This window comes from Leptonychotes weddellii, chromosome 4 (assembly GCF_054177405.1).
Source record: "Leptonychotes weddellii isolate Sample4059 chromosome 4, ASM5417740v2, whole genome shotgun sequence".
Lineage (NCBI taxonomy): Eukaryota > Metazoa > Chordata > Mammalia > Carnivora > Phocidae > Leptonychotes > Leptonychotes weddellii.
This window is the reverse complement of record NC_138372.1, coordinates 11,081,478-11,107,631: the sequence shown is the minus strand read 5'-3', so window position 1 is coordinate 11,107,631 and position 26,154 is coordinate 11,081,478. Positions and strand designations below refer to the sequence as shown.

The window sequence follows — 26,154 nt, the reverse complement described above, 5'->3', positions numbered from 1 at the left end:
GGGTCGGAAGCCCGCCAGAGACTCTTTCAGCATTTCCCTTCCTGGTTCTGTCTGGCTCAGGTAGATGTGGACAGGAAAGTTAATTTTCATGGCCCAAGTAGATGCCTAGTCCACGCTTATTGAGCAAGAGGAACCCCTGAGTTCAGACACTAGGCGGGGAACGTGGAGGGCAGCGGGGCTGGGAGTGTGGAGCTGAGAGTCCATGGCTCTGCAGAGAACTCAGACCTAAGTGCCCTGGTGACGAGAAACAGCCACCGCTGGCCGCCAGGCCCTGTGCCAAGGTCTTCACGTGCTTTTCTCGCCTCATCCTGGCAACAGCCTTAGACAGTGAGCGTTATAACCTCTGTCAGAGGAAGAACTGGTGGCCCAGAGAGGGAAGGGGCTTCCCCGAGAAAGCTCGGAGCTCAGTGGCAGCACAGGATCAGAACTCAGACCAGCCAGACTCCAAAGCCAATGCTCCCAACTTCTGGAGACCCCAGGACCCGACAGGTTATGTCCTGAGCTAGAGCCTGGCATTCCCCCCCGCCCAGCCCAGGCCCCCCCCCATACCAGTCAGGGCTTCCTTGGCCAGCAGCAGGGCCTGCCCGTCGGCTTCCAGTTGCTCTCGGCGGGCCTCGAGCTGCACCAGCTGCCGCTGCACCTCGAACAGGCTGCTCTCCAGGGCTTCCTTCTCCAGGCTGCAGCACACACGACCCCTGAGGCCTTGGGACTCAGCCTCCCGGGGTCCCAGGAAACTGTGACTCTCAGGGCGCGGCCAGCCGTGGGCCAAGTGCCAGCCTACCTGCTCAGCCAGGCGCACGCTCCCTGGGGAAGCCGGGGCCCTAGCTAGGACATGCTGGCCAGCCTGGCTCCTAAGTAACTGTCCCCGTGGACCAATGCCAGGTGTGGCTGGTCACAGTGTGGCCCCGGGCAGACCCCCCAGGGTGGGCTGGGCAGAGCCCAAGGGCCTTACCGTAAGCGAGAGGCCTCCTCCGACAGGGTCCGGCCTTCTCGCTCCGCGGCCGCCAGCTGCACCGTCAGGCCGGCCCGCTCCTTGGCCAGCGCCTCCTTCTCCCGGGCTGCCCGCTCCAGCGCCTCGGCCTGCCGCTGCGTCTCCCTCCGTGCCCGCTCCAGCTCCTGTTCCCTCCCGCTCAGCTGCCGGGACAGCTGGCCCCCGGCCCGGGCACTGTGAGCACCACTCCCCGAATCTCCCAGCTGCTCACCAAGCAGCACCCCAGCCCCGAGCCAGGCCGGCGGGAGACCTGGGGTCAAGCTCAGGTTCTGCCTGGATGTGCTATGCGTGCTTGGGGCAAATCACAGCCTCTCTGGGCCTGCAACATACACGCGTACAAAAATAGGTAAGCGTCCTCACGCAGTCTGCGGAGTAACTTTCTGGAGGAGCTGAATATACAAAACAGACTCGGAGTGGAGACCTGGAGCCCTGCTCCCTGAGCCCCACGGCCCATCCCCTAGAGTCCCTTCCCAGGAGCCTGGGCCCTCCAGCACAGACACTGTATAAAGGTCCCTGGATCCCTAAAGGCCTAAGGTGCCTTCCAGCTGTGTTCTAAAAAGGCTAAGATTCCAATTCAAAAATTCTCTATCTGGGATCATATCCTGAATTTTTACTGTGTGGTGAGTCCTCCACCTACCAAGTGCTTTACACGGTGTACTCTTCAGAACAATCCTTTGTGATAAGAACTCTTAGCCCCGTGTTACAGAGGGGGCAACTGAGGCATCGGGAGGTTGGGTAGCTTGCCCAAGGCTCCCAGCTAGCAAAGGGAGGGCTGGATTTAAACTCGGAATCAGGCTCCTAGGCCTGGGAGTTAGGCCAGGACCGGATGCAGGGGGCTAGGGGCCTGAAAGCCCCTCCCACCTGCTCCCCACCCCCACCCCCGGGCCCAGACACCCACCTGGGTCAGCTGCTCCTGCAGCCGGCAGCGCTCCTGGCGCAGTGTGGGAAGCTGGTGCTCCAGGGCCTCCCGGGCCTGCTCTGCCACCCGCAGGGAGCCCTCCAGGCCCTGCTGCTCCACCTCCTGCTCCAGCCGCAGCTGCTCCAGCCGCTCCTGCTCCTCCCGCGCCAAGGAGGCCTCCTGTTCCACCTGCCGCTGCCGACCCAGCAGCGCTGCCTTCTCCTCTTCCAGCTGTGGCGGCCAGGTGGAAGCAGAAGGAGCGGGTTGGCCCAGCCCCTCCACCTGCAGAAGGGGGCCTCACCCCTGACCAAGGATGCGCCCCCTCCTCTCCACCCAGCCACCCATCACAGCCAGCCCAGGGGAGGCCCCCTGGGGGTAAGGGTGGTCCCTCGGGCGTGTGGACACTGAGAAGGGGGCGGTAGAGAGGAGGGCCCGTGGAGCTTCTTTCTCTCGGACACAGATGGAGTCAGAACGGAACAACAGAGACAGAAAGAGGGGCAGCAGGCAGGACAGGTGCAGGGGTACAGGGAGGTAAGCCCTGACGCAAGGGGTGGGGAATAAGGGGGGCGAGGCAGGGGGGCCCGCCGGCACCCGGCATACCTGGGCGACAAGGCGGTTCAGACCCAGCTTGTCCTGCGCTAGGCTCTCGTTGAGGGCGCTCAGCTTGGACAAGGAGTCCCGCAGAGAGGCCTCCTCTGCTCTCAGCTTCGTCACCGAGAGCTCAAGCTCCACGCGGCCGGCCTCCGCCTGCGGGGCCAGGGCGGCCAGGTAGGGGCAGAAGGGAGAGACAGAGAAAGAGGGGAGCCGGAGAGAGGCAGGAACAGACGCGCAGAGACACGGAGAAGGTGGAGAGATGGAGGCAGGAGCATGGGGAGAAAGGAGAGGCAGAGAGACGGGCCCCTCCGAGACGGTGGGGTGGGGGGCGAGAGAAGACACAATGTGAGACAGAAAACCAGTGCGGAAGGCCTGCTGCCTTCGAAGCTACTCAAAAGAAGCCGCACACGGCAGAGCTGTGCGGGAGCAGGTGAAGCCCAGCTCGTGCAGGGCAGGGGCAGGGTCAGAGGGTCCCGCGGAGTGGGGTCTGGGGAGAGGGGCACTGCTCGGGGCCCAGACTACAGGGGTGGGGCAGGCACCCGTCAAGGATAGCGCCCCCAGCTCTCACAATCCCCAGGACCAGAGAGGGGACAGGATGACCTGAACGACAGCCACTGCCCCAGGAGCATCCGGAAAGCCAAGGACAGGACCTCTAATAGAGGTCAGTTCACTTATGGCTGGGGTCAGAGGTCAGCCTGTGGTCCAGGCAGAAGGGACGGAGGGTCAGAGACCAACCTGACGCAGGGGTCAGTCTGTGGCCAGAGTGAGAAGGCCTAGGGCCTAGGGGAGAGGTAGGTCTGTGGCTGTGCAGCGCCCGGGGTCCCACCTTGGTCAGCGCGTCAGCCACCTCGGCCTTCTCGGCCTGTAGCATGTCCTGCTGCAGCGTGGCACAGCTCAGGGCCTCCCTCACCTCCACCAGCTCCTTCGCCAGCCCTGAGCGCTTCACCTCCAGCCGCTCTAGCTGTCTGTGGCTGCGGGACAGAGGGTGTGGGCCTGGCCTGAGACAGGAGCCCTGGAGGCCAGAGCCTCACTCACTAGAACAGCCAAGCCCTCCGTTTTGGGCTCTGTGACTCTGGGCCTCCGTTTTCACATCTGCAAAATGGGGTAACAGCTGCCTCACAAAGTTGTTATAAGGATACGTGACCTACTGAACATGAAGTGCTTAATACAGTGCCTGATGTACCTCCCCAACAGCTGCAGGAACATGACGACTACCCACTAGCACAGCATACTAAACGCCACCGTAACTTACGCCTCAGACGAGAAAGTAGTGCAGTGGTTAAGAGGTTAACTCTGAAGGCAGAATGCCTGGGTTCAAATCCCGGCTCTTCTAACTAGCTGTGTGACCTTGGTCAAATTACACGACCCTTCTGTGCCTCAGTTTCACCATCCACAAAATGGGGATAGTGACAGGTCCTACATCACAGAGTTACCATGAGGGCTGAACAAGAGAATGTCAGTGCTTAAAATGGCGCTGGCACTTGGTAATATTATCATCAATACTATTACTGTGGCTTTCCATTTAAAAAATAATATGAATATTACTACTGTCATTTTAAATTTTATCGTTGTCACCACCCACACTCCTACCTCACAGCAGTCCTTGATCCCAGGGGCGTGACTCTACCTCCCTGGTTTCCTGAAATGGGGCTGGTTGGAAGACCCTACCTCAGAGCAGTGCCGTGAAGATTCTTCACGATGGTGGGAGGCGTGGGTCCTCCGTGGCCCCCAGGGCTACCGTCGGGAGCCCCAAGGTCCATTTCAGCAGCTGTGGCAGGGAGACCAGAAGCCACTCACCTGCGCTCCAGTTCCCGGCGAGTCTGCGCACAGTCCTGCACCCTGTCCTCCCGTTCCTCCTCCAGCTGGTCCCTCTGGCGCCTCAGCTCCTCGTGGGCTGCCTGCAGCTTCTCCCGCTCCTGCCGTAGCTCCTCGGCCTGCTGCTGGGCCGCCTGCAGGCTGCAGGCCAGGCCATCCTTCTCCCTGCAGGACGAGAGGAGGGGGCGCTGAAGGGGATGCTGGGGCTGCTCTCCCCAGGGAAGAAGGCCATGCTGCTGTCCTAACCAGAGCCACATCCTCCGACCTCTAAGGCACCTGCCTCCAGGGAGCCTTCCCTGCCTCCTCCCACGGGTGACTCACTTCCTCCACATCTCCCTGGAGCTGACTCTCCCTAGGGGAGGACACCCAGCTTTCCTTCTCCCCCAGCCCACCCGCTCGGAGGCCTAGTGGGATGGACGGAGGCCCTGGCATTATTTCCAACCACCCCACCAGGTCCATGAGGCCAGGCTAAGCTCCTGGGACACGCAGGAGATGCCCCTACAGCATCCCGAGCCCCTCAATTCTGGAAGACAGAGCTGGGTGTGCCCAGATGCCACACTTCCTGCTGCACAGGCCAGCAGCACGTGGGAGCCGGCAGGGGAGGGAGGGGGCAGCAACTGGAGATTTTCAGAGTGCTGCCTTCTCCCCCAGTTCCAGCAGTCACAGCAAAGGGGGGAGGGGAGTGTGTCTGTCACCCCTCCTTCCGAGCCAGCTGGGGCTGATCGCTGGCATCACCTCCACGGCCCCACCTCTTCACTCGAAGTGGCAGCCCGAATGTGTACTAGACGCCAAGGCCGGCAGGAGGTGAGAAAAACCATACAACACAACATTAAGTAAAAACAGCACAATGCATCGGGGTGCCTGGGCAGCTCAGTCAGTGAAGCGTCTGCCTTCGGCTCAGGTCATGATCTCAGGGTCCTCGGATCAAGCCCCGCATCGGGCTCCCTGCCTCAGCAGGAAACCTGCTTCTCCCTCTGCCTCTCCCCCTGCTCACACTCGCTCTCTCTCTCAAATAGATAAATAAAATCTTTTTAAAAAAATAGCACAATGCAAAATAAGGCGTTCACTGTGTACACAACTACCCTTCTCCCAAGGCATGAGAAGCTCTGGTTTTGCTGTCAGAAGGACCTGAATTCCAATTCCTACCCCCTCGCCACCCTGCTGTGTCAGCTCGGCCAAGTGTCTCAAGCTCGGGACAGTCCCAGCTCCGAACTGGGTGAGTTTGACGGGCAGCCTAATTACGATAATGCCGTGGAGCACCTGGCACTGAGCCTGGCCCGCGGCAGGTGTCCGAGAAGCGTCTTCTGCCTCACTGTCAGCAAGTGCGACGGGAGGCAGAACCAGCGAGTTAACAGGGGCTAGGCTATGACAAGGTCCCGCCTTTTTATTTCCCCTTTGTTTTTCGAAGTTTTTATTCTGCGGTTACATTTATGAAGAGAAACAACAAACAACAACAACAACACAACAAAAATAGCCAGGCAGTTAAGAGTAGATAATCTCTTAGCACTGTCAGTAGAACTCTCTGAGACGAGAGAAATGCTCTACAGCTCTTTGTGGCTACCGAGCACTTAAAATGTGGCGAGGACAACTGAAGGACTGAACTTTTACTTTTTAAAATGATTCATTAGGGGCGCCTGGGTGGCTCAGTTGGTTAAGCATCTGCCTTCGGCTCAGGTCATGGTCCCAGGGTCCTGGGATCAAGCCCCGCATCGGGCTCCCTGCTTCTCCCTCTCCCTCTGCCTCCCGGCTTGTGCTCTCACTCTCTCTCTGTCAAATAAATAAATAAAGGGCGCCTGGGTGGCTCAGTTGGTTAAGTGACTGCCTTCGGCTCAGGTCATGATCCTGGAGTCTCGGGATCGAGTCCCGCATCGGGCTCCCTGCTCGGCAGGGAGTCTGCTTCTCCCTCTGACCCTCCCCCCTCTCATGTGCTCTCTCTCATTCTCTCTCTCTCAAATAAATAAATAAAATCTTTAAAAAATAAAATTAAATAAATAAATAAAATCTTTAAAAAAAACTGATTGATTTAAATATTTTATTTATGTATTTATTAGTGAGCACGAGCAGAGGGAGGGGCAAAGGGAAAAGCAGACTCCCCGGGAAGCAGGGAGCCCCACACGGGGCTCGATCCCAGGACCCCAGGATCATGACCTGAGCAGAAGGCAGATGTTTAACTGACTGAGCCACCCAGGCACCCGGATGATGCTTAATTAATCTAAATTTTAACAGACATACATGGCCAGTGATGACCACATTAGTGCAATCCACATGCCTACAGGCTCGGGCTGGCATTAAATCCAGGCCCCCACCTCTGACCTCTCAGGCACCTGCTCAGAAGGTCGATGGTGCTCCGCAGACGCTGGGCCTCGCGCTGGGCATCCTCATGAGCCTGGGTGGCCCCGCTGGTCTCGTCCCGCAGACGCTGCAGCTGCTCCTCCAGGCTGCGGCGCTCACCCTCGCTGTCACTGAGCTGCTTCCGCAGGGCGCCCAGGAGGTCCTGGCTGGCCTCATAGCGCCCACGCATGTCCTGCGGCATGAGAACCACTGAGTCCAGAGGAGCCCCAGGAAGCTCCCAGAGCGCCCCCTACTCTCTGCTCATTCCACACCAGCCTACTCAGCAGCCTAGGCCTGGGGCAGGAGAGGAGGGCTAAGGCCACCAGACTAGGTTTCCACTCCCATTCACTGTGCCCCTACCGCCCTTCTGAGCGCTCTGCCAGGGCTCGGAGCCTCCACGTCCTTGGCCACTCCGACCTAAGCCCCAGATAAACCACCAAGCACACTCTGTCCTCTCGTGGATTCTGACTATCCCAGGGCTCCCAGGCTCCTCCCCTTTGCATCCGGGTTCTGACTCTCCTCCAGACCCCTCGCTGTCCCTAGTTCCCCAGCTTCTCTCATCCTAGATTGATTCTTCCCCCCAGGCCTTTTCCCGGCGGTCCTGGTTCTGTCTGTCCCGCAATCTCCTCACTTTCTGTACCAGGATTCTAGCTCCGCCCCAGGCTCCTCCAGCCCCAGGCTCCGCCGCCAGCTGCCCAAGCACCTCCCACTCTGGGCTCAGATCTGCCTCCTCGCTCTCAGCCACTTCCATGGGTCCTGACTCAGTTGCTCTTTCTCAGGGCTCTGGCCCGCTCCGAAATGGCTCACGCCCGGGCTCCTCCCTCGGAACCCGGGCTCCTCCCCCGGAACCCGGGCTCCACCCCCACGACACAGGCCCCGCCCCGAGTGGCCCAAAGCGGCTCGCCGGGACTCTGGCGCCGCCCTGGAGGGCGCTGGGGCCCCTCCTACCTGGACCTGCAGCTGGCGCCTGTGCAGGGCCGAGTGGATCAGGGCGAGCGTGGAGGAGTCGGAGCAGGCGGGGGATGGGCCTCGGCGCGGGGATCGGCCGCGGCCGGGCGAGGAGCGCCGCGGCGGGGAGGGAGTCCGGGGGCCCGAGAGCCCCCGCAGGCTGCCGTCCGATGCGTCCGCCGTGCGCTCGGAGCCGCTTAGCTGGACACCGCTCTCCATGTCCGACAGGACGGCCTGAGGTGGGGTGGGGAGGCCACTGAGGAGGGGGCCGCGGGTCAGCTGGGCCACGAAGCCCAGGCGAGGCAGTGGGGTCGCGGGGGCCACGTGTCCGGCTTCCTCGCCCACTCCGCAGCACATTCTAAGCTCCCTTCCTACAGGTCTTCCCCATGATTCCGCCTCCCCGGGCTCACAGCCCTCAGCACGCCCTCAGCACGCCGGCCGGGAAGTCTCCCATGTATTACCAAGACAGGATCGGGCGGTTCTCACAGATGGGCCTGGAACGGGCAGCCTCCCCTCTCAGACCGGGGCTCCCCTCCGGGCAGAGATCAGGCTCAGCTAGCAGGGGTGTCCAACAGCAGCAGCCTGGGTCCCCAGGGCCCCCAACCACTTGCAGAGGGGTGGTGCTCCCAGCCTGCCTGGCCCCGCCCTGCGCAGGGCTCCCTCCCACCTCACACCTGTGCCAGGTCCCTCAGGGTCTGCTGCAGCCCCTCTCCGTCCTCTGTCTCCAGGGCCGCCTGCTCCTGGAGCCGCAGGGATTCCTGGAATGATGTTGGGGAGACAAAGAGACGGTGGTCAGGGTCTCCGCCCTAGCGGGAAACTCCACCTTCACCTCCCTCCCTGGGGGCCCTGCCCATCAGGTGGCCTCTAAAGCCATGCCCAGAGGCCTGACCCTTGGCAGACCCCATAGCAGCCCCAGTGCCCTCACGGAACAGACCAGGCCCAGAGAAGGGCAGTGTCACTACACAGGTCACCCAGACTATTGGAGGAGAGCCACAGAACCCAGGCCAGGCCCCACACGGAAGGATGACCAACCCCAGCAGCACCCTGAAGGGTGTCCCTCTCAAGGGGCAGGCAGCTGAGCTCCAAGAGAAGGAGCCCTGGGCTAGCAGGGCACAGGCATCTGTCCAAGCCCCAGCTTATTGGCTCTGAGACTCTGGACAAGTATTTCCCCTTGGGCCTCAGCTTCCTCATCTGTGTAATGGGAATCATGCTACAGGGCTGCTGAGAGGAATGAAATAGGATAAAGGAGGTGAACGTACTTACCACTAAGCCTGGCACACACTAGGTGCTTAATGAATGAGGGCTGAAACTGAGTCTACATGGGATGCTAAGGGTGGCCCAAGCAAACACGGCCCTCATCCACGGATCTGCTCTGACTCCCGATCCCGCCCTCCACATCGCAGGGGCAGCTGCATCTCACCAGGGCCTCAAGCTTCTCAGTCAGGGCCTTGTTGACCTGATCCTTCTCCAGATTCTGGTTCTGAAGGCGCTCCACTGTCAGGGCCAGCTCTGTTACTCTGGAGGAAGGGCAGTAACAGAGGTGAAGGGGAGCACCCCCATCTTCTCCTCAAACCCACCAGCTGTGTCCTTCATGCTTTCCCAAGCCTCAGGGAGGGACCCTAGCATCCATGTCCCTGGCTGTGTGACCTTGAGCAAGTCCCTCCTCTCTGGACCTCAGACTGCTCGTCTGTAAAAGGAGAATGAGGTTGCCACTTGCTTTACCTCATGGGAAGGCACTCTGGGACTCATCCAGGTCTCAGGAGCTAGGAGCATAAGCTCTAGCATCAGCGGGTTAAACTGCTCATTAATGTGCCCTGGATAAGAGGCTCCCGAACCTCAGTCTCCCCCCCTCTGTCACACAGGGTGTCGAGGCAGACTGGCTGAGCTCACACAGCAGGGAAGGGCCCATCCCCAGTGAACAGACACTCGTTCCTCCCTGCATCCCCAGATGCGCACTCTACAGGGAAGCCTGCTTCCTGTGCTGCCTACCAGGCACCCACCTGGCACTGAGATTGGCCTTGTCCACGTTGCTCTGCACCTGCAGCTGGGTCAGGTCCTTCTCCTGGAGCACCCTGTCCCGCAGCTGCTCCTCCAGCAGTGCCTGCTTCTCCAGGGCTGCCTTGGCCCGGCTCTCAGCCAGCCGCAGGCCGGTGCTCAGCCCCAGGTCTGCCTCCTGGATGGCTCTTGAGGTCCGGGCCAGCTCCCCTCCCAAGTGCAGCAGGTCCCTGGTGGAGAGAGCACAGGATAGGCATGGGATGGGGGCAGGCTCCCAAGTATAAATTAAAACTATCCCAGGATGCTATAGTGGGATGTCACTATCAGATTGGCAAAAAAAGAGAAAAGTCACATAACACACACTGTAGGTGAGACCATGGGGAAACAGGCCCTCCCCGACACGGGTGGCATGAGGGTAAGTGCGTGTAACCACAAGAACACAAGCAGGGGGAGGGGCAAAGGGAGAGGGAGACGCAGGCTCCCCACTGAGCAGGAAGCCCAATGCGGGGCTCCATCCCAGGACCCCGGGATCATGACCTGAGCCGAAGGCAGATGCTTAACCAACTGAGCCACCCAGGCGCCCCAAAAGAGGGCTACTATTACATAAATGTGGTATATCCATTCAATGGAATACTCTATAGCCAAGAAAAATGGGGAAGCTGTTCAGAGTTTGATATGGAGCTACCTCCCAGTTCTAACTATTAGGTGAAGACAGCATCTTCAAGAAGAACACAAAGACGAAATTCCACCAAGAGTATGGAGCAAAGGGGGTGGGGGAGGGAGAGAAAGAAAGAGACACAGAGAGAGAGAGAGAGTGTGTGTGTGTGTGTGTGTGTGTGTGTGATCTGCTGTATTTGCTTGTATAAAATAAGCCTGGAAGGTCATGTAGGAAACTGGTTATACCACTTGCCTCCAAGAGGGGAGGGAAGCATCTGGGCCAGAAATGGGGAGGGGGGAGACTTATCACTCTACACCCTTTTGAAATTTGAACCGTGTGAATATGTGAGTTATTCAAAGTAAAACGTTAAATTTTTAATTTTTTTAAAGATTTATTGATTTATTTGAGAGAGGGAGAGAGTTGGGGGAGGGGCAGAGAGAATCCCAAGCAGACTCCACACCAAGCATGGAGCCCAACACGGGGTTTGATCTCACAACCCTGAGATCATGACCTGAGCCAAAACCAAGAGCTGGATGCTTAACTGAGCCACCCAGGGGCCCCATACCTCAATGAAGCTTTAAAAAAAATTAATCTTAAAATGAAAATAAGTAAAGGAGTACCTGAAACCCAAACCTGAATCTGATCAAGAATTAAATCCGGGGGCGCCTGGGTGGCTCAGTTGGTTAAGCATCTGCCTTCGGCTCAGGTCATGATCTTCGGGTCCTGGGATCAAGCCCTGCACTGGGCTCCCTGCTCAGCAGGGAGCCTGCTTCTCCCTCTCCCTCTGCTCCTCCTCCCTGCTCGTGCTCTCTCTCGTTATCTCTCTCTCTCTCAAATAAATAAATAAAATCTTTAAAAAAAAATTAAATCTAACATCCAATTTACAGGAAATACAGGGGACAAAGGTGTTAAACACCACCTCAGAGTCCAGACTGTGGGAATCTCTTAGGACAACAGTCTCAGTTTCCTTTTTTAAAATTATTTATTTATTTATTTGAGAGGGTGAGAGAGAGCGAGCAAACAAGCACAAGAGCAGAAAGAGGGAGAAGCAGACTCCCCGCCGAGCAGGGAGGACGACATGGGGCTGGATCCCAGGACGGCAGGATCATGACCTGAGCCAAAGGCAGACGCCTAACTGACTGAGCCACCCAGGTGCCCCCAACTGTCCCAGTTTCCTAAACAAATAAATGAAAAGACTTAAAACACAAGTCAGCCAATTACATTTGGTGAGCATCTATGGGTCCTAATTCAAATGAATTATAGAGACAAGAAGGGACCCATCTGTGACACTGATCAGTCAACTGAAAATCTGGATACTGAATATCCAATGACTTTTTTTTTTTTAAACAAAGTTTTAATGCAGAAGAAGAAAGGAATTGATCTGCCTGCTTCAGCTCTCCCCACAGCCTCACCTGCTCAAAGATCAAGTAGGACCACGTTCCCCTGCTGATGTGGGCCTTTGAGGCTCTCCCAGCCTGACTGCCCTTCCCCCTGCCTTTTGCTTCAGCCCCACTGACTACCATGTCCTCCTACCTCCAAGCCTTTGCTCCCACTTTTCCCTCTGCCTGGAGCACCCCTGGCTCTGCTGGTTAAAATCTTACCCAGCCCTTGAGGTCAGTGTGCACATTCCACCTCCTCTATGAAGTGTTTCTCTGACCCCCCCAACCCTCCCATCCTTCTGAGACTCTGGGATATTCTCTGTTCTGTTTCCACGTCACTCACCACTCACTTCCTCAGTCTAGAATTTTGGGAGTCCATATCTTTTCATCCCTAGAGCTTGTGAGGTCCTGTAGAAGAAGCTGAATATTCTAGTGGATTAAAAGCAGGAGCTATAAATCCTGACTCGGCCACTTAGTTACTGCTGTGTGACCTTGGGAAGGTCACTCTGACTCTCTGAGCCTCAGTGCCCTCATCTGTAAAAGGGGGATTATTATAGTTCCTACCTCACAGGGACACTGTAGATATCAGAAGAAATAAAATGGCCAAAGAGCCTAGCTCAGAGTAAACACCTAGTAAATGCTGACTGCCATGATGGTGGTAGGAGTTCATTATTACTAGTTGTTTCTGCATCTCCACAGAGCCTGGCACACAGTAGGTGTGTTGGGTTGTACTGAAGTTACAACTGAGTTGAGCTGAATTCAACTTAAAAAGCGGGGCTATCTCCCAGCTGCTGCGGCGTCTCCCCAGGCCGTCCCTCCGCCAGCCGGGCCTCACTCACCTCTGGGTGGACATCTTCACCTCGCTGACCAGCCGACGGACCCCCACAACCTGCCTCCAGAGGAGGAGCAGGCGGCTGTGCTCGTTGCTGAAGTAGGTGTTGAAGGACTGGAGGGAAGGCGGGCTGAGTGAGGGCCGGCCCCGCCCCCGCCCAGCCCCCTCCCAGCCCCGCCTCCTCCCCCAACGCCGACGGGAGGGTCCCGGGAGGCCCGGCGGCCCAGCGAGTGGGTCTTCCTCTGGGCCTGCGCCCGGCCAGCGCCCAGGGGAAGGGCGGGAGCTGTCCCGCTCAGGCTCTCGAGCCTCCTTCCCGCACAGGGAACTGGGCTGCAATGCCTCGGCCCGCTGCGGCTGCAAGACGCAGTGCAAAGGTCAGAAAGTGCTGGAGACCCAGGTTTGCATCCTAGCTGCCTGCGGCATCACTGCATCACCGCGGGCAGGTTACTTAACTTCTCTTTAAAATGAGCGTGACAGCACCTACCACACAGTTATGATGCGGAGCAGAGGAGAAAATGCACGCCAGGCACGCGGTATGGGCTAAGTGAGGCCAGCGATTATCCTCTCCTAAAGGGCTCACCGGCCAGCACAGCCTCCCTCTCCTGACCCCCCCACCCCTGGTCCTACCCCTCGGGTCAGGCTGGGCCCCTGAGGCCCCACTGGCCTCCCAGCACCCCCATGCCCACCTCCTCCTCACGCCTCCACGCCGCCTCCCGCTGCTCCAGCTCCTTACGGCAGCGTGTCCAGTCGATAGTCACCTTGCGCACGTCCTCACTCAGAGCCTGGTTGGCCGAGTTCGCCTGGTCCAGCTGCTCTCGGAGCATGGCGTTCACCTGGGCCAGGCTGGCACTCCTGGGGGGTGCAGAAGGGACCGGTGGGCACATGGCAGGAGAGGACAGCCCTGCCAGCCCTGCCAGCCCTGTGCCCTCCCGGCCGCGCCCCACCTCTGCTGCTCCTCCTCCAGGCGGACGAGGGCGCTCTCCAGGTCGCCGCTGCGCTTGGTGTCCTGGCGGGGAGAAGGGGGCATCAGCCTGGGCAAGCAGAGGGAAGGGCCTGCCTTGCCCCACCACGGCACCCACCCTCAGCCGCTGCTGCTCCAGCTCTGTGGATCTCTCTACCAGCTGCTGCTCCAGCTCCGAGCACTTCTTCTTGTACTGGAGGGTCTGCGGATGGGTGCGGAGTGGAAGATTAGCCCCAGGGGAGGGGGGCAGGGCACAGCAAGCACATGGGGGGACGGGAGCAGGAGTGGGTGGCCCTGACCTTGGCCTGCAGCCGCTGCACCAGCTGGGCCTGCCGCTGCTGGCCTTCCTGGTAGGCCTGCAGCTTGCGCCGGTAGGAGGCCTGCTCCTCCTGCAGCTGCCTCCGCAGCTCCACGCTCTGCCGTACCAGCCCCCTGGGCTCGGGCGTTTCCAGCTCCCCAGACTCCAGCCGCACAGCCTGCTCCAGCTGCAGGGAAGGTCCCTGGGTGAGAGGCCCGGGCCTCCCGGGAAGGCAGGCACAGAACTCTACAGAGGATGCCAGGCTGGGCCCGGACCCACAATGCCTTGCAGGCATACATGGGCAAGCCCAGGGTGTAAAGCACGCGTGCACAGGGTAATGAGGCTGTGCATGGACACAGGCTGAGCATGCATGGACACACAGACAAAGCACGGGTGGACACATGCAGGTGGGCCACGAACATGTGCGTGCAAAACACAAAGCTGCACGGGGTTGGGGGGGAGGGGAACCTTACAGGCCCTCCGTGCACTTGCGTGTGGGCACCATGAGCCTCTCCGCCAAACACCTAACCCAGCTGTGGTTGATTATTAGCAACATGCCTATGTCTCCTCATCCCCACCCGAGGTGAGCTCAGGAAAACCTAGATTTTTGTTCTCCATTGTATCTTAGACCCAGGAGAGTGGCAGTGGCATGTTTGTTGAATCATGAATTAATCGCATGAGCACATATGAATACATTCAAACAGAGGCAAAAATATCCGCATGCATATCTGAGCTTGGAGACACGCACACACATAAGGCACAGTGGCAGTCTCAAACATTCCCCGGGTGACACAGAGGAACGCCCCGCCCCCAATCCCCACACCCACAGCACTCTGTAAGAGGCACACACTCCAACGAACGGAGGGCGCGCTTATACGGAAAGCTGCTGTCAGCGCCCTGCTCCACCCCCAGGAGCCTGGCAGCCCCTTCATTATCAGACCCTGGGAGCACAGGCTGGACGCCTGCATGCCTGGTTGTCATCATCTGTTGCTCTGGCTGAGTCTCCTAACCCCTCAGGCACCTGCTGGTCCCAGGGGGCCCTTCAGTCTCCTTGAGCTGTTGGGGAAAGGAGGAGGGAGCAGGCAGCTGAGGATGAGCAGGACTGACAGAGGAGTGACAGTGCCCAGGGAGAACCAAGGGGAAGACAGCCCAGCCTGGCTGATCCCGCCCCAGGCCCACACTCACCATCCACCTCCCCAGTGCGTGGCCTGCTAGCCCGTGCACGCCATTCACATGCCCCCCAACACCAGGTCCCAGGGAAGCCAACAGCAAGGGCCACTGCTCTCACCCTGGCTAAATAACGGGACCGGGCCAGGCCAGCCCTTTAGGCCTCCATTCACCCAGGATGCCCGCGAGCCCTCCGACGAGCCACCGACCATGCTAACAACCTGCTCTCTACCGACCTCACCCCATGCGCTGGGGTCAGTGCCAGAGCGGGGCGGCAGTGGCCACTGGGGTGCCACCCGTAAAAAGGGGCCAGTGGGGAATGCTTGAGGGCTTCTGCCTGGAAGGGAGGCTGCAGGCTCGTGATCAGTGTCTACATGGAGTCTACCTAAGTCAGGTGGCAGGACAGTGTCTCCATCCGAGCGGGCGGCACTGAGATCCCAGGTGCTGTGCAGCGACGCGGGCTCGCCTCACTGGCTGTGGCTGGGCTGTGTTTTGTCATTTGTCTCCATGTGGGACCCTGTGTGTCTTTGTGTCTAGGCCTTCACAGGGACCTCTGTGAGTGCCCATGTATTCATGTGTTTGCTTTGTTTTTTAAAGATTTTATTTATTTATTTGAGAGAGCAATACAGAGATAGTGAGAGAGAGCACAAGCGAGGAGAGGGAGAAGCAGGCTTCCCGCGGAGTAGGGAGCAGGGAGCCCGATGCGGGGCTAGATCCCAGGACCCCGGGATCATGACCTGAGCCGAAGGCAGAGGCTTAACGACTGAGCCCCCCAGGCGCCCCTGTTCATGTGTTCTTATGTCTGCGTGCAGACCTGTAAGTGGGCAGGGCTGGGGAGAGTGTCTGGGCTCCACGTGTGTCTGCAGCATGCGTCTCAGCCACTCTCTGCAACGTGCAGGCATGCAGCATACCTCTGTCTGGCTGTGTGTGTCCCCGAGTCTGCAGGATGGGGTAGCTCAGTGGTGTGGCTGTGCGTCTGGGCAGTATGTGCTGTGAATGGGGGAGGGGGGGACTGTGTGGCATCTGGCTGTGGGGGGCACTTATGCTGTGTCTGCTCCATGAATCGGAGTGTATCACTATGGGGGACTTGTGTTTCCATGTGACATCTGTGTGTGTCCGGGTGGGGTCTGATTGGGGCCCCTGCCCTGTGTGCTTTGCACATCTGTGTGAAGCAGGTGCTATTTGCTGCTGTGATTTAGGGGGGTTCAGGCAGTCGTTGGGTGCCCTACAGGCTTCTGCAGTGCTCACAGCCAGGCCCGGGCCTCTCCCGGCCACACCTTGCCCCTTTGCACAAACTTCTCCGCTCACAAAAGAGCCTTTCAGTTTAACTTGTAATTCAAAAGGGAAAGAGGCGGGTCACCAAGCTGAGGATGAAAGAAGTTTACTGTCTCCCCTAGCAACCGCTGCCCTACTACCCGCCATTCATTCACTCGGTCCAGGTTGCCATGGACACTGGGGGAGCCCAGGGGGTCTGGCCTGTGGAGCCCAGGGGGCGTGGCCTGCCTTCCTTTCCTTCCCATTCCCAGCTGCCTCGCCCAACACCTGCTCCTCAGGGACAGGAAGATGGGGGGCCTGGGTTCTCCTTCTGACCTGGGAGGTGGCCACGGGGAGCCCCCGCCTCAGTTTCCCTACATGCAGTCAACAGGACACAGATCCTGACCGCTCCTCCACTTCTTTTTCCCAGGGATGCCGTGGGGTTGCAAGGGTCAGAACAATCTCACTGATGGGTCTCCAAACAGCCCACATGTAACAGTTATGGCCACGCGGGCCGGCCCTGCCACCTGCACCATGGGAACAAGTGGGCAGCAGGGACAGAGTGTCACAGGACCACAGAGCCCTGTGGCCTTAACCCAGCCTTAACCCAGCTCCACCACTGACCTTGGGGCCTATCAAGCCCTGCTCTGGGCCTGCTTCCCCATCTGTAATAAGGTGATCTCCAGGCTCTGATGTTCTCCGGGAGCCCACGCCCCAGGACAGGCCTGGAGGTCACTCTCATCCAAACTCTGCCTGCAGGTGGGGGGCCTCACTCACACCACCTCACACTGAGAAAAGTGAAACACCCGGCTCCCTCTACATGCTATTCAGGGGCCTCCCCAGCTACATGAGGGAATCTTCTAGACTAATGCAGCAACCCCCCCACCAGCCCCAACCAGCCTTTGGCCTGCTGCAGCCCTAGCCTCAGCAGCTGTGTCTTAGCAGAAAAGAAACCTGCCACCTCCCACCTCTCGTTCTCTTCCCCCGCCAGCTGGGGGGGAGCCACGCCAGCTTCACTGTCAGTCAGAAGCTGGCATTTAAGAGACAGCCCCCGGAGGCCTGGCACTGTGCCAGTGGCCAAAAGATGAGAGGGGGCTAAACTGGAGGAGGGCTGGCTCAAGTCCCCGTCACCCCCAAGAACAGGAGATTCGGGCCAGCCCACTCTCCATACCTCCTGCAAACCTGGGAAAACTAGCTCTGCACTGTCCCCAGCACTAGGGGCCACCCCAGGCCCCCCCTCCGCGTTGCTCCTCTGCAAGTCTCCACAAGTCGGGGGCCTATCCAGGCGAGCCAATGGCAGGACAATGGCACACCCCGCAACCACCCACATAAATGCATGCCCCTCTTCCCCACCGAGTAGGCAAGCCCCTGCGTGACAGGCCCAGCCCAGGGATCCTCGGCTAACCTGGCTCTGCCTAGCGCACGGGAGGCTCTGGGCCAGTTTCCAGCTCTGGGCTTCAGTCTCCCATTTGCTACATCCAGAGGCTCATGTCCGAGGTCCTTCCACCTTTCCAACTGCCCCCCCTGGAACTCCCAGCACACCCAGAAAACAAAACGGCAATGCACAGCCCTGGGCTGGGGGTCGAGAGCCTGAGCCTTCACGAGCCTCCACCGGCTGTGTGACCCCAAGCCCGGTGCCGTCCCTCTCGGAGCCTGCTATCCCCTCTGTTAAATGAGCATCATAATGGTCTCAACCTTGGGGCAGCAAATGTGATGCACCGAGCAAGCGCTGGGCCCATAGGAAGGCCTCAATAAACAGTAGTTACTGGGATGACTGTTACCACCCACACATCTCCCATCTAGACACTCCCTCCCTCGGGCAACTCTCTCACCAACTGCCAGCCACCATCCACTCCCTAGCGTCCCCTCTCACAAGCCTGGAGCCCCAAAGGAGACAGTGCAGTCCTGGCCCAGGCCCTGGGGTCCCCACAAGCCTGCAGCACGGTGCTCGGGGAATGTGAGTCCTATCTGGACTTGGAGGCTGGCCTGGCTTCTCCCTCCTTCCTTGGCGAGGCCTCACCCCCGTGGGGAGTGGCTGCAGGTCTGCGGCTGCCCGTGCCTACTCCAGCCTGCCTGCCTCAGTGTCCGGCCGCCGCTGGCCGGACCCCAAGACCCACATACACGGGAGCACAGAGAGATGGCCAGACACTCGAGGGGTGGCAGGGGCCTCTAAGGGTCTTACTCTCTGTCCCCACCCCAAGCAGGCGTGGGACAGATAGGAGTGAAATACCCTGGTGAGAGGCACTTTATTCGGTCAGCTCGTTGACTCCTCCCAAGCCCACATCATATTAGCATGCCCGCGACAGAAAACAGACTGGGAGGGCACAGTGTTTTGCTCAAGGCCACTCACGCCGGCAGGGCCACGGTCAGCACCCAGGCCAGCCTGACTGCGGGCCCACCTTCAGCCCAGTGCCCGGGCCCGGCCCGGCTGTCTCCCGGCCCTCGCCTCAGGGGAGCACCCTGGCCCTGAGGCAGCACCCACCCTCTCGCTGACCGCGTTGTACTTGATGGCCAGCTCATCACGCTCCGCACGGCTCTGGGCCAACAGGTCCTCCACGCGGGACAGCTCCTGCTGCAGCAGCTGGTTTTCCTCCTGCAGTGACAGCATGGACGCCATCTCTGTGGCCGGCAGCGGGGCTGGAGAGGGACAGCAGACACGAGGTTGGCTTCCCCCGGGGTGCAGTGGGGCACGCTCCCACGACATCCATCACCGGAGGCGGGAAGGGGGCCCGGGCCCCTGAGCAGGGACGCAGCAGCAGAGCACACATAGAGCTGAAGAACGGGGGGGTGTGGGGGGGCTGGGGGGCTGGGGGCAGAGAGATGGGCCTGGAGCTAGACTTAGAGTGGACACAACCAGAGCGGAAGGGTGGCCCCAGCAGGCCCAGAACGTGCGGGAAGGAGGCTCGGTCTAGGAGGCAGGGACTAGACCTGAGTTCTAGCTCCTTCGTTCTCCAACTGTTACTCGTCTCTGGGCCTCAGTTTTGCTGATCTGGAAATGAGTGGAACGGGTAACGAGACCCGACCAGGAGAGCAGGGAGGCCTCACTTAACACGTACCTTCTGAAGCCAGGGCTTAAGATAGTATGGGTCATGTTGGGAGGAGAAGGAGGAAGAGGAAGAGGGAGGAGGAAGAGGAGGAGGGGAAAAAAGGCCAAAGGGAGAAGTAGAAGTGTCCCCCCATCCTGTGGGCTCCCCTCCCATCCCAGGACAACTGGACACACACCACAGGCCTTTAGGCTCTTCCAGCCTGAGGTGAGGGCTCTCTAATTCTCTCGCTGCCTGGGGCTCCTAGGGGCCCCAACATCCCTGGTCCTTCCAAGGAGGTTGAGCTTGGACAAGGACTGTGGCCAGAGCACCAGAAACACCACGAAGGAGAGCTACAAATACACCAGCTACGACGGTGTACACCCTTCCCAGACTCTCAAACCGCATATGAGGCTGTGGATGCCACCCACCAGGAGGAACAGGGGCCCATCAGCCTCTCTGCCCGGGCAGGGAATGGTCAGTACCACCCCTCGGACTTCTGCAAAGTGCTGAGCTAAGCTGAGCTGCCCTCCCCCTGTAATCTCTGGTTCAGGCAGCTCACACTGTCCCTGGGAGAGAATGTGGTGTCTGGGTCTAAGTCTTTGCTGCGGGCTGCCAAACGGGGTGCTCATCCCCACTGTCTAGCAGCACCATATGGGGAACAACTCTGAGCAAATATACCTCTGAGCCTTCATTTCCTCATCTGTAAAATGGGTCCCTCCATCACAGGGTTGTGCCTGCCTCACGGTGAGTCACTATTACCACTGACCGCGGGAAAGGGGGATAAGAGGAGGGGTGAGGCGCAAGCAGTGTCTGTAGAAGGTGAAAGAAGAGTAGCACCTTGGCTCTCAGGCTGGGAGAGGTTGCGGGTAATAATCTCTCTGATGCAGGCAGGCAGGCGAGCGGTCCTGGGACGGTCCTGGGCTGGGTCCTGCACGCTCAGGCCCTTCTCCTGGCCTGCTCTCAGGACGCTGCTCTCCAGGGTCTGGGGGAAGGGCGGGGGGAGAGAGGCTCTGAAGGGGACCTGGGACCCTGGGCTCCCCTGCGTGGGAGAGGAAAAAAGTCCTGCGGCCCAAGATGTGGGTGCCCAGGAGACCCTCAGGAAATGCCAAACGGAGGGAAGCCTGGGAGTTAGAATGGCAAACAGCCCCATGGGAAGGCTCTCTGTGTGCCCCCTGCCCCAGGAAGGAGGCCCCACCAAGGACCAGAGAAGTGAACCAAACCGCATGGCCCACTCACAAACCCCATCCAGGCAGCACAGTGTCGGGGGCTCCAGTCCAGCTCCAGCCCTACATGGATGGGGATTCCACTGTGCTAGCAGAGGTCACCTCAACCCTTAAATCTGGGAGGAGGGATCCCCTTTTCCCCACGGGGCACAGGGATAAGGGAGCCATAGCAGTTGAGCCCTGAGCACCCGCTCTACCCCCCAGTTTGGCTGGGAGCTGCAAGCTGGGGCCCCTGTGCACCCCAAACCCACCTCTCCCACCCCATGACCCCAAGATGCACCTACCACTCATCCACTCCTGCTAGACCCACGCTCCCCTGCCCTGGACAGGGTGGGCTCAGGCCTCAGGACCCACCTGGATAACGGTCTCCAGTGCCGGCTGGTCCTCCAACGGTCCCTCCAGCCCCAAACTCATGGGGCGCAAGCTGTGGGCACCCCCCTCCAGGCCCTTCTCCAGGGCCCCACAGACCAGCTCAGCTCACCCATCCCACAGCCAGACCGCTGTGCTGAGCACAGGGCAGATTAGGCTTAAATCCGGTGGTGCCCCCATGTGACCACCGAGGAGGGAGGGGCTGAGGGAGGGGGAGGGGCCGGGGAAGGAGAGGAGGGGAGGGAAGAGAGGGAAGAGGAGGGATGAAGAGGGGGAGGGGACGAAGGAGGGGAGGAGGTGGGGAGAAAGGGAAAGGATGGAGAGAGGGAGGAGGAGGGCCCTGGAGCTGAGGACCCCCCCCACAACCCTTTCCCCCACACACACACACACTGTCCACCCTCCCCAGCTGCTGGGTCCTAGAGCCCTCCAAGCCTAGGGGGTGGGGTCAGTATCAGGAGGCGGGAAAGGCCAGTCTTAGACCTTCTTTGGTGACCCAGATGGCGGTCACGTGATTTGCTAAATCTGTATTCCCAGGGTGCTGGGATGACATCTTTCCCACAACAGGTTCAGGGCCAAGATCGCAGGCTGTGGAATCGCCCACACCAAGCCACCTGAATCCCGTCATCCCCTCACCCCCACTCCCCACCACACACACAGGCTGTGTGCTTCTGAGAAAGCAACTTTGCCTCTCTGAACCTCATTGTCCCCTTGTATGATGCGGATAGTAACTGGCACCCATCTCATGGAGTTGTCTGGGAGATTAAACCAAAAACCGCGTGGGCACAAAGAGCATGTGACTCAGTGCCAGGTCATAGTGAGCATTCGATAAATATCGACTTCACTCAGTTGAAAAATCCAAAATGGACAGTCCCTGTACCCCAGGGCCAGAGGTCCACCCACCACCTCTCATGGTTCCTTGCCCTGCAGCAATGAGGCGGGCCTGGAGCAGTTAGGCCTGAAACTCTGGACTGAGCCGCATCACCTGCGGTCACATGGGAGTCCCAGCGCGCATGGAACTGTTTATCTCCTTCCCTGTCCCAGCGCTCCTCGCTCCTCAGCAGTCTGACCTTGGACTAGGTACCTCTCTGAGCCTCAGTTCCTCATCTCTAGAATGTGACTGAGAGCCCCTACCACACAGAGTCACTGAGGATCCAGTGGGTTGAAAGGTGTAAGGGGGTTTGAACCCCAGCGGGCTCGGAGTGAGCGATGAGCAGACCGCAGCTGCTGTTCCTGTTCCCATTAGCATCAGTCCCGTTTCCTGTGGCCCTTCTAAGTGCCATGTCCCGGAGGAGGCATACTTGCATTATCTCATTAAATCCCCACCACAACCCATTTCCAGATGAGAAGACCAAGGCTTAGAGAGGTTAGAGTTCTCACCCATTCAAAGCGACATGCCCCAGGGAAGTGGTAAACCCAGAGCTCATTCTACTTGGGCCAGGCAGCCCCCCAGTAAGTGCTCCAAGGCGAGGCCAGGCATTTTCCCTCTAAGACTCTACTCCTCTGTCTAGGTCAGACCCAGGAATGCAGCACGTGCTACATAAATGCACATCAGTCAGGCTGCACCCCTCACCTCAACTAGGAAATCAGCTCTGCAAATGGAAAGCCAGGAAACAGGGCACCAGGCCAAAAAGGTAAGTGCCACCAAGTTGCCATGGCAACCAAGGCCAAATTTAGGCAGAAGTGAACTCGGCCAGGGGCAGAGAGCTGTCACTACAAAACTCTGGGACTCTCATTTTCCCACCTCCAGACACCCTCCAGAAGTCCCCTCTATAGGCTGCACACCCATAACCAGAGCAGGGGGGAGGTCACAAACACCCGCTAGGCCAGGATCTCCACCCCTGCTTGCCCAGCTTGGCACCGAGGGGGTCCCAGATGTGCTTGGTGAACTGAACTATTCTGTGCCTTCCCCCAGCCGGTGCCCTAATGGATCAGGGGAAGGGAGCAGGATGCCAGAACCCTTGGCTCTGCCCCGAGTTCTCCCCCTAGAGTCCAACTGGGTTCTCTAGATCCCAAGGAATCACATCTAAACCCTGTGTGTGCCACATCTGCAGTCAAATCTCAGAACAGTGATTGAATTCCTCACAGAAAAAGTCTGGACGTTATAGCTTCAGCATCCAACTCCAGTCTTGGCTATGCCTCCCTACCAGCTGTGTGACCTGGGCCAGTGACTTCACCTCTCTGAGCCTCAGTTTCCTCATCTGTAAAATGAGATGATAATGGTGACTGTTTCTGTCATGAGGATTCAATAAGGTGATCTCTGCTTAGCTGTGTGCTTGGATGTGGTGTGGCAGAGACTGCTATGTGTTCCCCCAAAACATATTTCCAATTCTTCTTAAGAAATGGGACTCCCTTGGGGCGCCTGGGTGGCTCAGTCGTTGGGCGTCTGCCTTCGGCTCAGGTCATGGTCCCAGGGTCCTGGGATCGAGCCCCGCATCGGGCTCCCTGCTCAGCGGGGAGCCTGCTTCTCCCGCTCCCGCTCCCCCTGCTTGTGTTCCCTCTCTCGCTGTGTCTCTCTCTGTCAAATAAATAAATAACATCTTTAAAAAAAAAATGATTACATGCTATTAAGGAGTGTGTAAGTGTTGGCTCTTACTAAGTGTCATCATTACTACCACTACTATTATTGGCTCTTCCCATTCTAGAACCTTGTGCCTGGTACCCAGTAGCGTACCTCAGCCATTGTTTGGCGAATAAATACAGAGGAGACACTCTTTGCACTTGCTCCCTCCCATTCCTGCTGGGCTCTGGCCCACCCTCCCAGCCTGCTTGGCCTTTGCCCGCCCTCCAAGCCTGCAGTTTGCCAGATCGAGCGGCAGGAACCAGCCAAAAAGTCCCTCGGAGATTACTCATGCGTTTCAAACACACCCGTGTTCTTACCCACTTACACCTTTATTCTCCTACTGCTGACCAGAAATTAGAACAAAAACACTGCACCAACCATGAGCCCAGCCCTCTGCCCATAACTTTGCATCTGTACCTTGTCTGTTTTAACCTTCTTTTTTTTTTTTTTTAAAGATTTTATTTATTTATTTGAGAGAGAGAGAATGAGAGAGAGCACATGAGAAGGGGGAGGGTCAGAGGGAGAAGCAGACTCCCCGCCGAGCAGGGAGCCCGATGCGGGACTCGATCCCGGGACTCCAGGATCATGACCTGAGCCGAAGGCAGTCGCTTAACCGACTGAGCCACCCAGGCGCCCTGTTTTAACCTTCTTGATAGCCCTGTGATGCCAGTAGTGTTCTACCCACTTTACAGATGAAAACACTAAGGCCCAGCGAAGTTAAATAACTTGCTCAAAGTTACCCAGCATGAAGAGCTAGAGCCACATGTGAGACCCAGGCATGCCTGGTTCCAAAGTTTTGAACAATAACAGCAATGGCTACCACTATGTAGCGCTTACTGTGTGCCAAGCACCACCGTGGGTCTCGGATGTGTATTATATAAGCTGCTGCCATCTTTTGCCTGCACTGCTGAGATGGCTCTTCATAGGTCTCCCTGCTTCCACTCTTGTCCCTCAGTTCCAGTCTATTCTCATGCAATGGAGATCACATCCCTCTTCTGCTCAATGCTCCCCCCCACCACACACACACACACACACACACACACACACACACACTCTTCCTATCACACTCAAAATAAAATAACAAAATTCAAAGTCTGGCCACAGCATACAAGGCTTGCCCAGTCTGGCCCCAGTCCACTTCTCCCACCTCATCATCCCCTTTCCTCCCTCCCCTTGCTCATGCCACCCTAGCCATGCTGGCCTTGATGCTCATCAAAACACATCAGGCACGCTCCCACCTCAGGACCTTTGCACCTGCCACTTTCTCTGCCTGCAATGCTCTTCCTGCTTTTGCATGGCTGATTCCTGCTTGTCAACCAGATCTTGACTCAAAAATATCATCTTCTGAGGGAGCTAATCCTGACCTCCCAACTAAAGTGGTCCCTGCCCATAGTCATACTCTGTTTTCTGTAACATGTATGTTCTCTTTCTCCTCCAAGGACAGGGACCAAGTTGGCCTTGTTCAATGCTGTCTCCACAGCCAGCGCTCCATAAACAGCTGTTGAATGAATGAATGAATGCTAAGAGACAAGTAATAATATAGGAATAATATAGAAAATAAATGAAAGAAATTAAAGAAAAAGAAACAATTCCCCTGAGCTTTGGTGGGCGTCACATTGGGCAAGTCCTGGCCATAAATGATGTCACCCACAGACTGGGATCCCAGAAGGACCCCCAGGGAACATCCCAGGAGCTCAGGGTAAAAACCTGACAGCGTCCCCCACAGCAGACCCCTGAGTGGGAAGGGTGCCTAGTGTCCAAGGGCTGGCCCTCATCTCCAGGGCTTGAGAGAAAGCCTGGGGAGAGGAGGAGCTAAGTCAGGCAAAGCTTCAAGATCCAGGCCTTCTGACTCCTGAGGTCTTTTCTGAACCCTGCTCCTAACTAAGGAGCCCAGCCTGGCCTTAGCCTCGGTCTGCTCCTAACACAGGACTTGTTTATTTATGAAGCACCTGCTATGAGCCCAGCTAAGGAAAAGAGGAAATCTCAGATGAAAACAGACAGAAGGTACCCTGATGGACCCTGCCCCACAGTGTCCCAATCCCCCAGACAAGTCCCAGTCCCAGGGGGAGCTGGGGAGACTGGCCACCATGGGAGCAGACATCCGCCCAGACCACAGTCCTCTCGGGTTTGCGTAAAAATCACAACGGAGACCATTCAAAATGCCAACCGTAGGCCCCATGTTGAGAAACCTGAGGAGGGCCCAAATCCCTGCACAGGCTGTGCCATCTTTGGCCACTCAATTGACCACTCTGGGCTTCAGTTTCCCCATGGGTAAAATGGGGCTACTCTGCACTCCATCGGGTCGCAGCGAGGGCGAAATGCCTTCCCGCGCGAGAACTGCAAGGACGGTGTCGGGCCCACAAGAAGCCGCAGCGCGGGAGCTGCTGTTTGTGGCGACGGTGGGGAAGGGCCTCCCGCGGCGGCCCAGCCGGCGGGACGAGGGGACCCGCCACGGGGGCCCCCGTCGGGGCCTCAGGCCGCCGGGCCCGGCAGGCCCCCGCCGGGCCCGGCCCGCAGCCCGCGAGAGTCGGGGCAGGGTCTGGAGCGGGGGGCAGGCAGGACGCCCGCAGAGCCGGGGGTGCGGGGACGCGGCGAGGGCACAGGGTTTCCCCAGGGCCGGGGGACGGCGGCTCCGGCCCGCCCCCTGGCGCGCGCCCGCCTTCCCGCCCGCGCGCGCCGCCGCCTCAGCCCCGCGGCCTCCGCCCGCCGGAGCGCGCGACCGCCACCTCCTACCTTCGCGCGCCGCCGCCGCCGCCGCCACCGCCGCCGCCGCCGCACGGGCGGGGCGGGCGGGGCGTGAACGGGGGGCGGGGACAGATGATGGAGGCGCGCCCTGGACGGGGCGGAGGCGGGGG

The 26,154-nt window shown here is 58.8% G+C and overlaps 1 protein-coding gene across 3 annotated transcripts in view; it reads right to left on the bottom strand.

Moving 5' to 3' along the window:
• Window positions 1–25,808, bottom strand: part of CROCC (ciliary rootlet coiled-coil, rootletin) — a 46,086-nt gene extending 20,278 nt beyond the window's left edge. Inside the window, exons 1-20 of one of the 3 annotated variants that reach the window (XM_081817564.1) lie at window positions 20,725–25,808; window positions 19,985–20,129; window positions 18,604–18,758; window positions 13,702–13,887; window positions 13,521–13,604; window positions 13,386–13,447; window positions 13,128–13,293; window positions 12,449–12,555; window positions 9,578–9,802; window positions 8,998–9,094; window positions 8,252–8,335; window positions 7,578–7,811; window positions 6,623–6,822; window positions 4,281–4,463; window positions 4,074–4,133; window positions 3,310–3,454; window positions 2,490–2,636; window positions 1,890–2,120; window positions 953–1,146; window positions 550–677 (exon numbers count right to left, since the gene is read on the bottom strand). In XM_081817564.1, the coding sequence (XP_081673690.1) occupies window positions 550–677; window positions 953–1,146; window positions 1,890–2,120; window positions 2,490–2,636; window positions 3,310–3,454; window positions 4,074–4,133; window positions 4,281–4,463; window positions 6,623–6,822; window positions 7,578–7,811; window positions 8,252–8,335; window positions 8,998–9,094; window positions 9,578–9,802; window positions 12,449–12,555; window positions 13,128–13,293; window positions 13,386–13,447; window positions 13,521–13,604; window positions 13,702–13,887; window positions 18,604–18,758; window positions 19,985–20,129; window positions 20,725–20,784 (2,893 nt within the window). In that variant the 5' untranslated portion in view covers window positions 20,785–25,808. Of the gene's footprint in view, window positions 1–549; window positions 678–952; window positions 1,147–1,889; window positions 2,121–2,489; window positions 2,637–3,309; window positions 3,455–4,073; window positions 4,134–4,280; window positions 4,464–6,622; window positions 6,823–7,577; window positions 7,812–8,251; window positions 8,336–8,997; window positions 9,095–9,577; window positions 9,803–12,448; window positions 12,556–13,127; window positions 13,294–13,385; window positions 13,448–13,520; window positions 13,605–13,701; window positions 13,888–18,603; window positions 18,759–19,984; window positions 20,623–20,724 lie in introns of those variants that run through there. The other 2 variants (XM_081817565.1, XM_081817563.1) reach the window with 2 other exon arrangements.
• Between the last annotated feature and the right edge of the window lie 346 nt (window positions 25,809–26,154).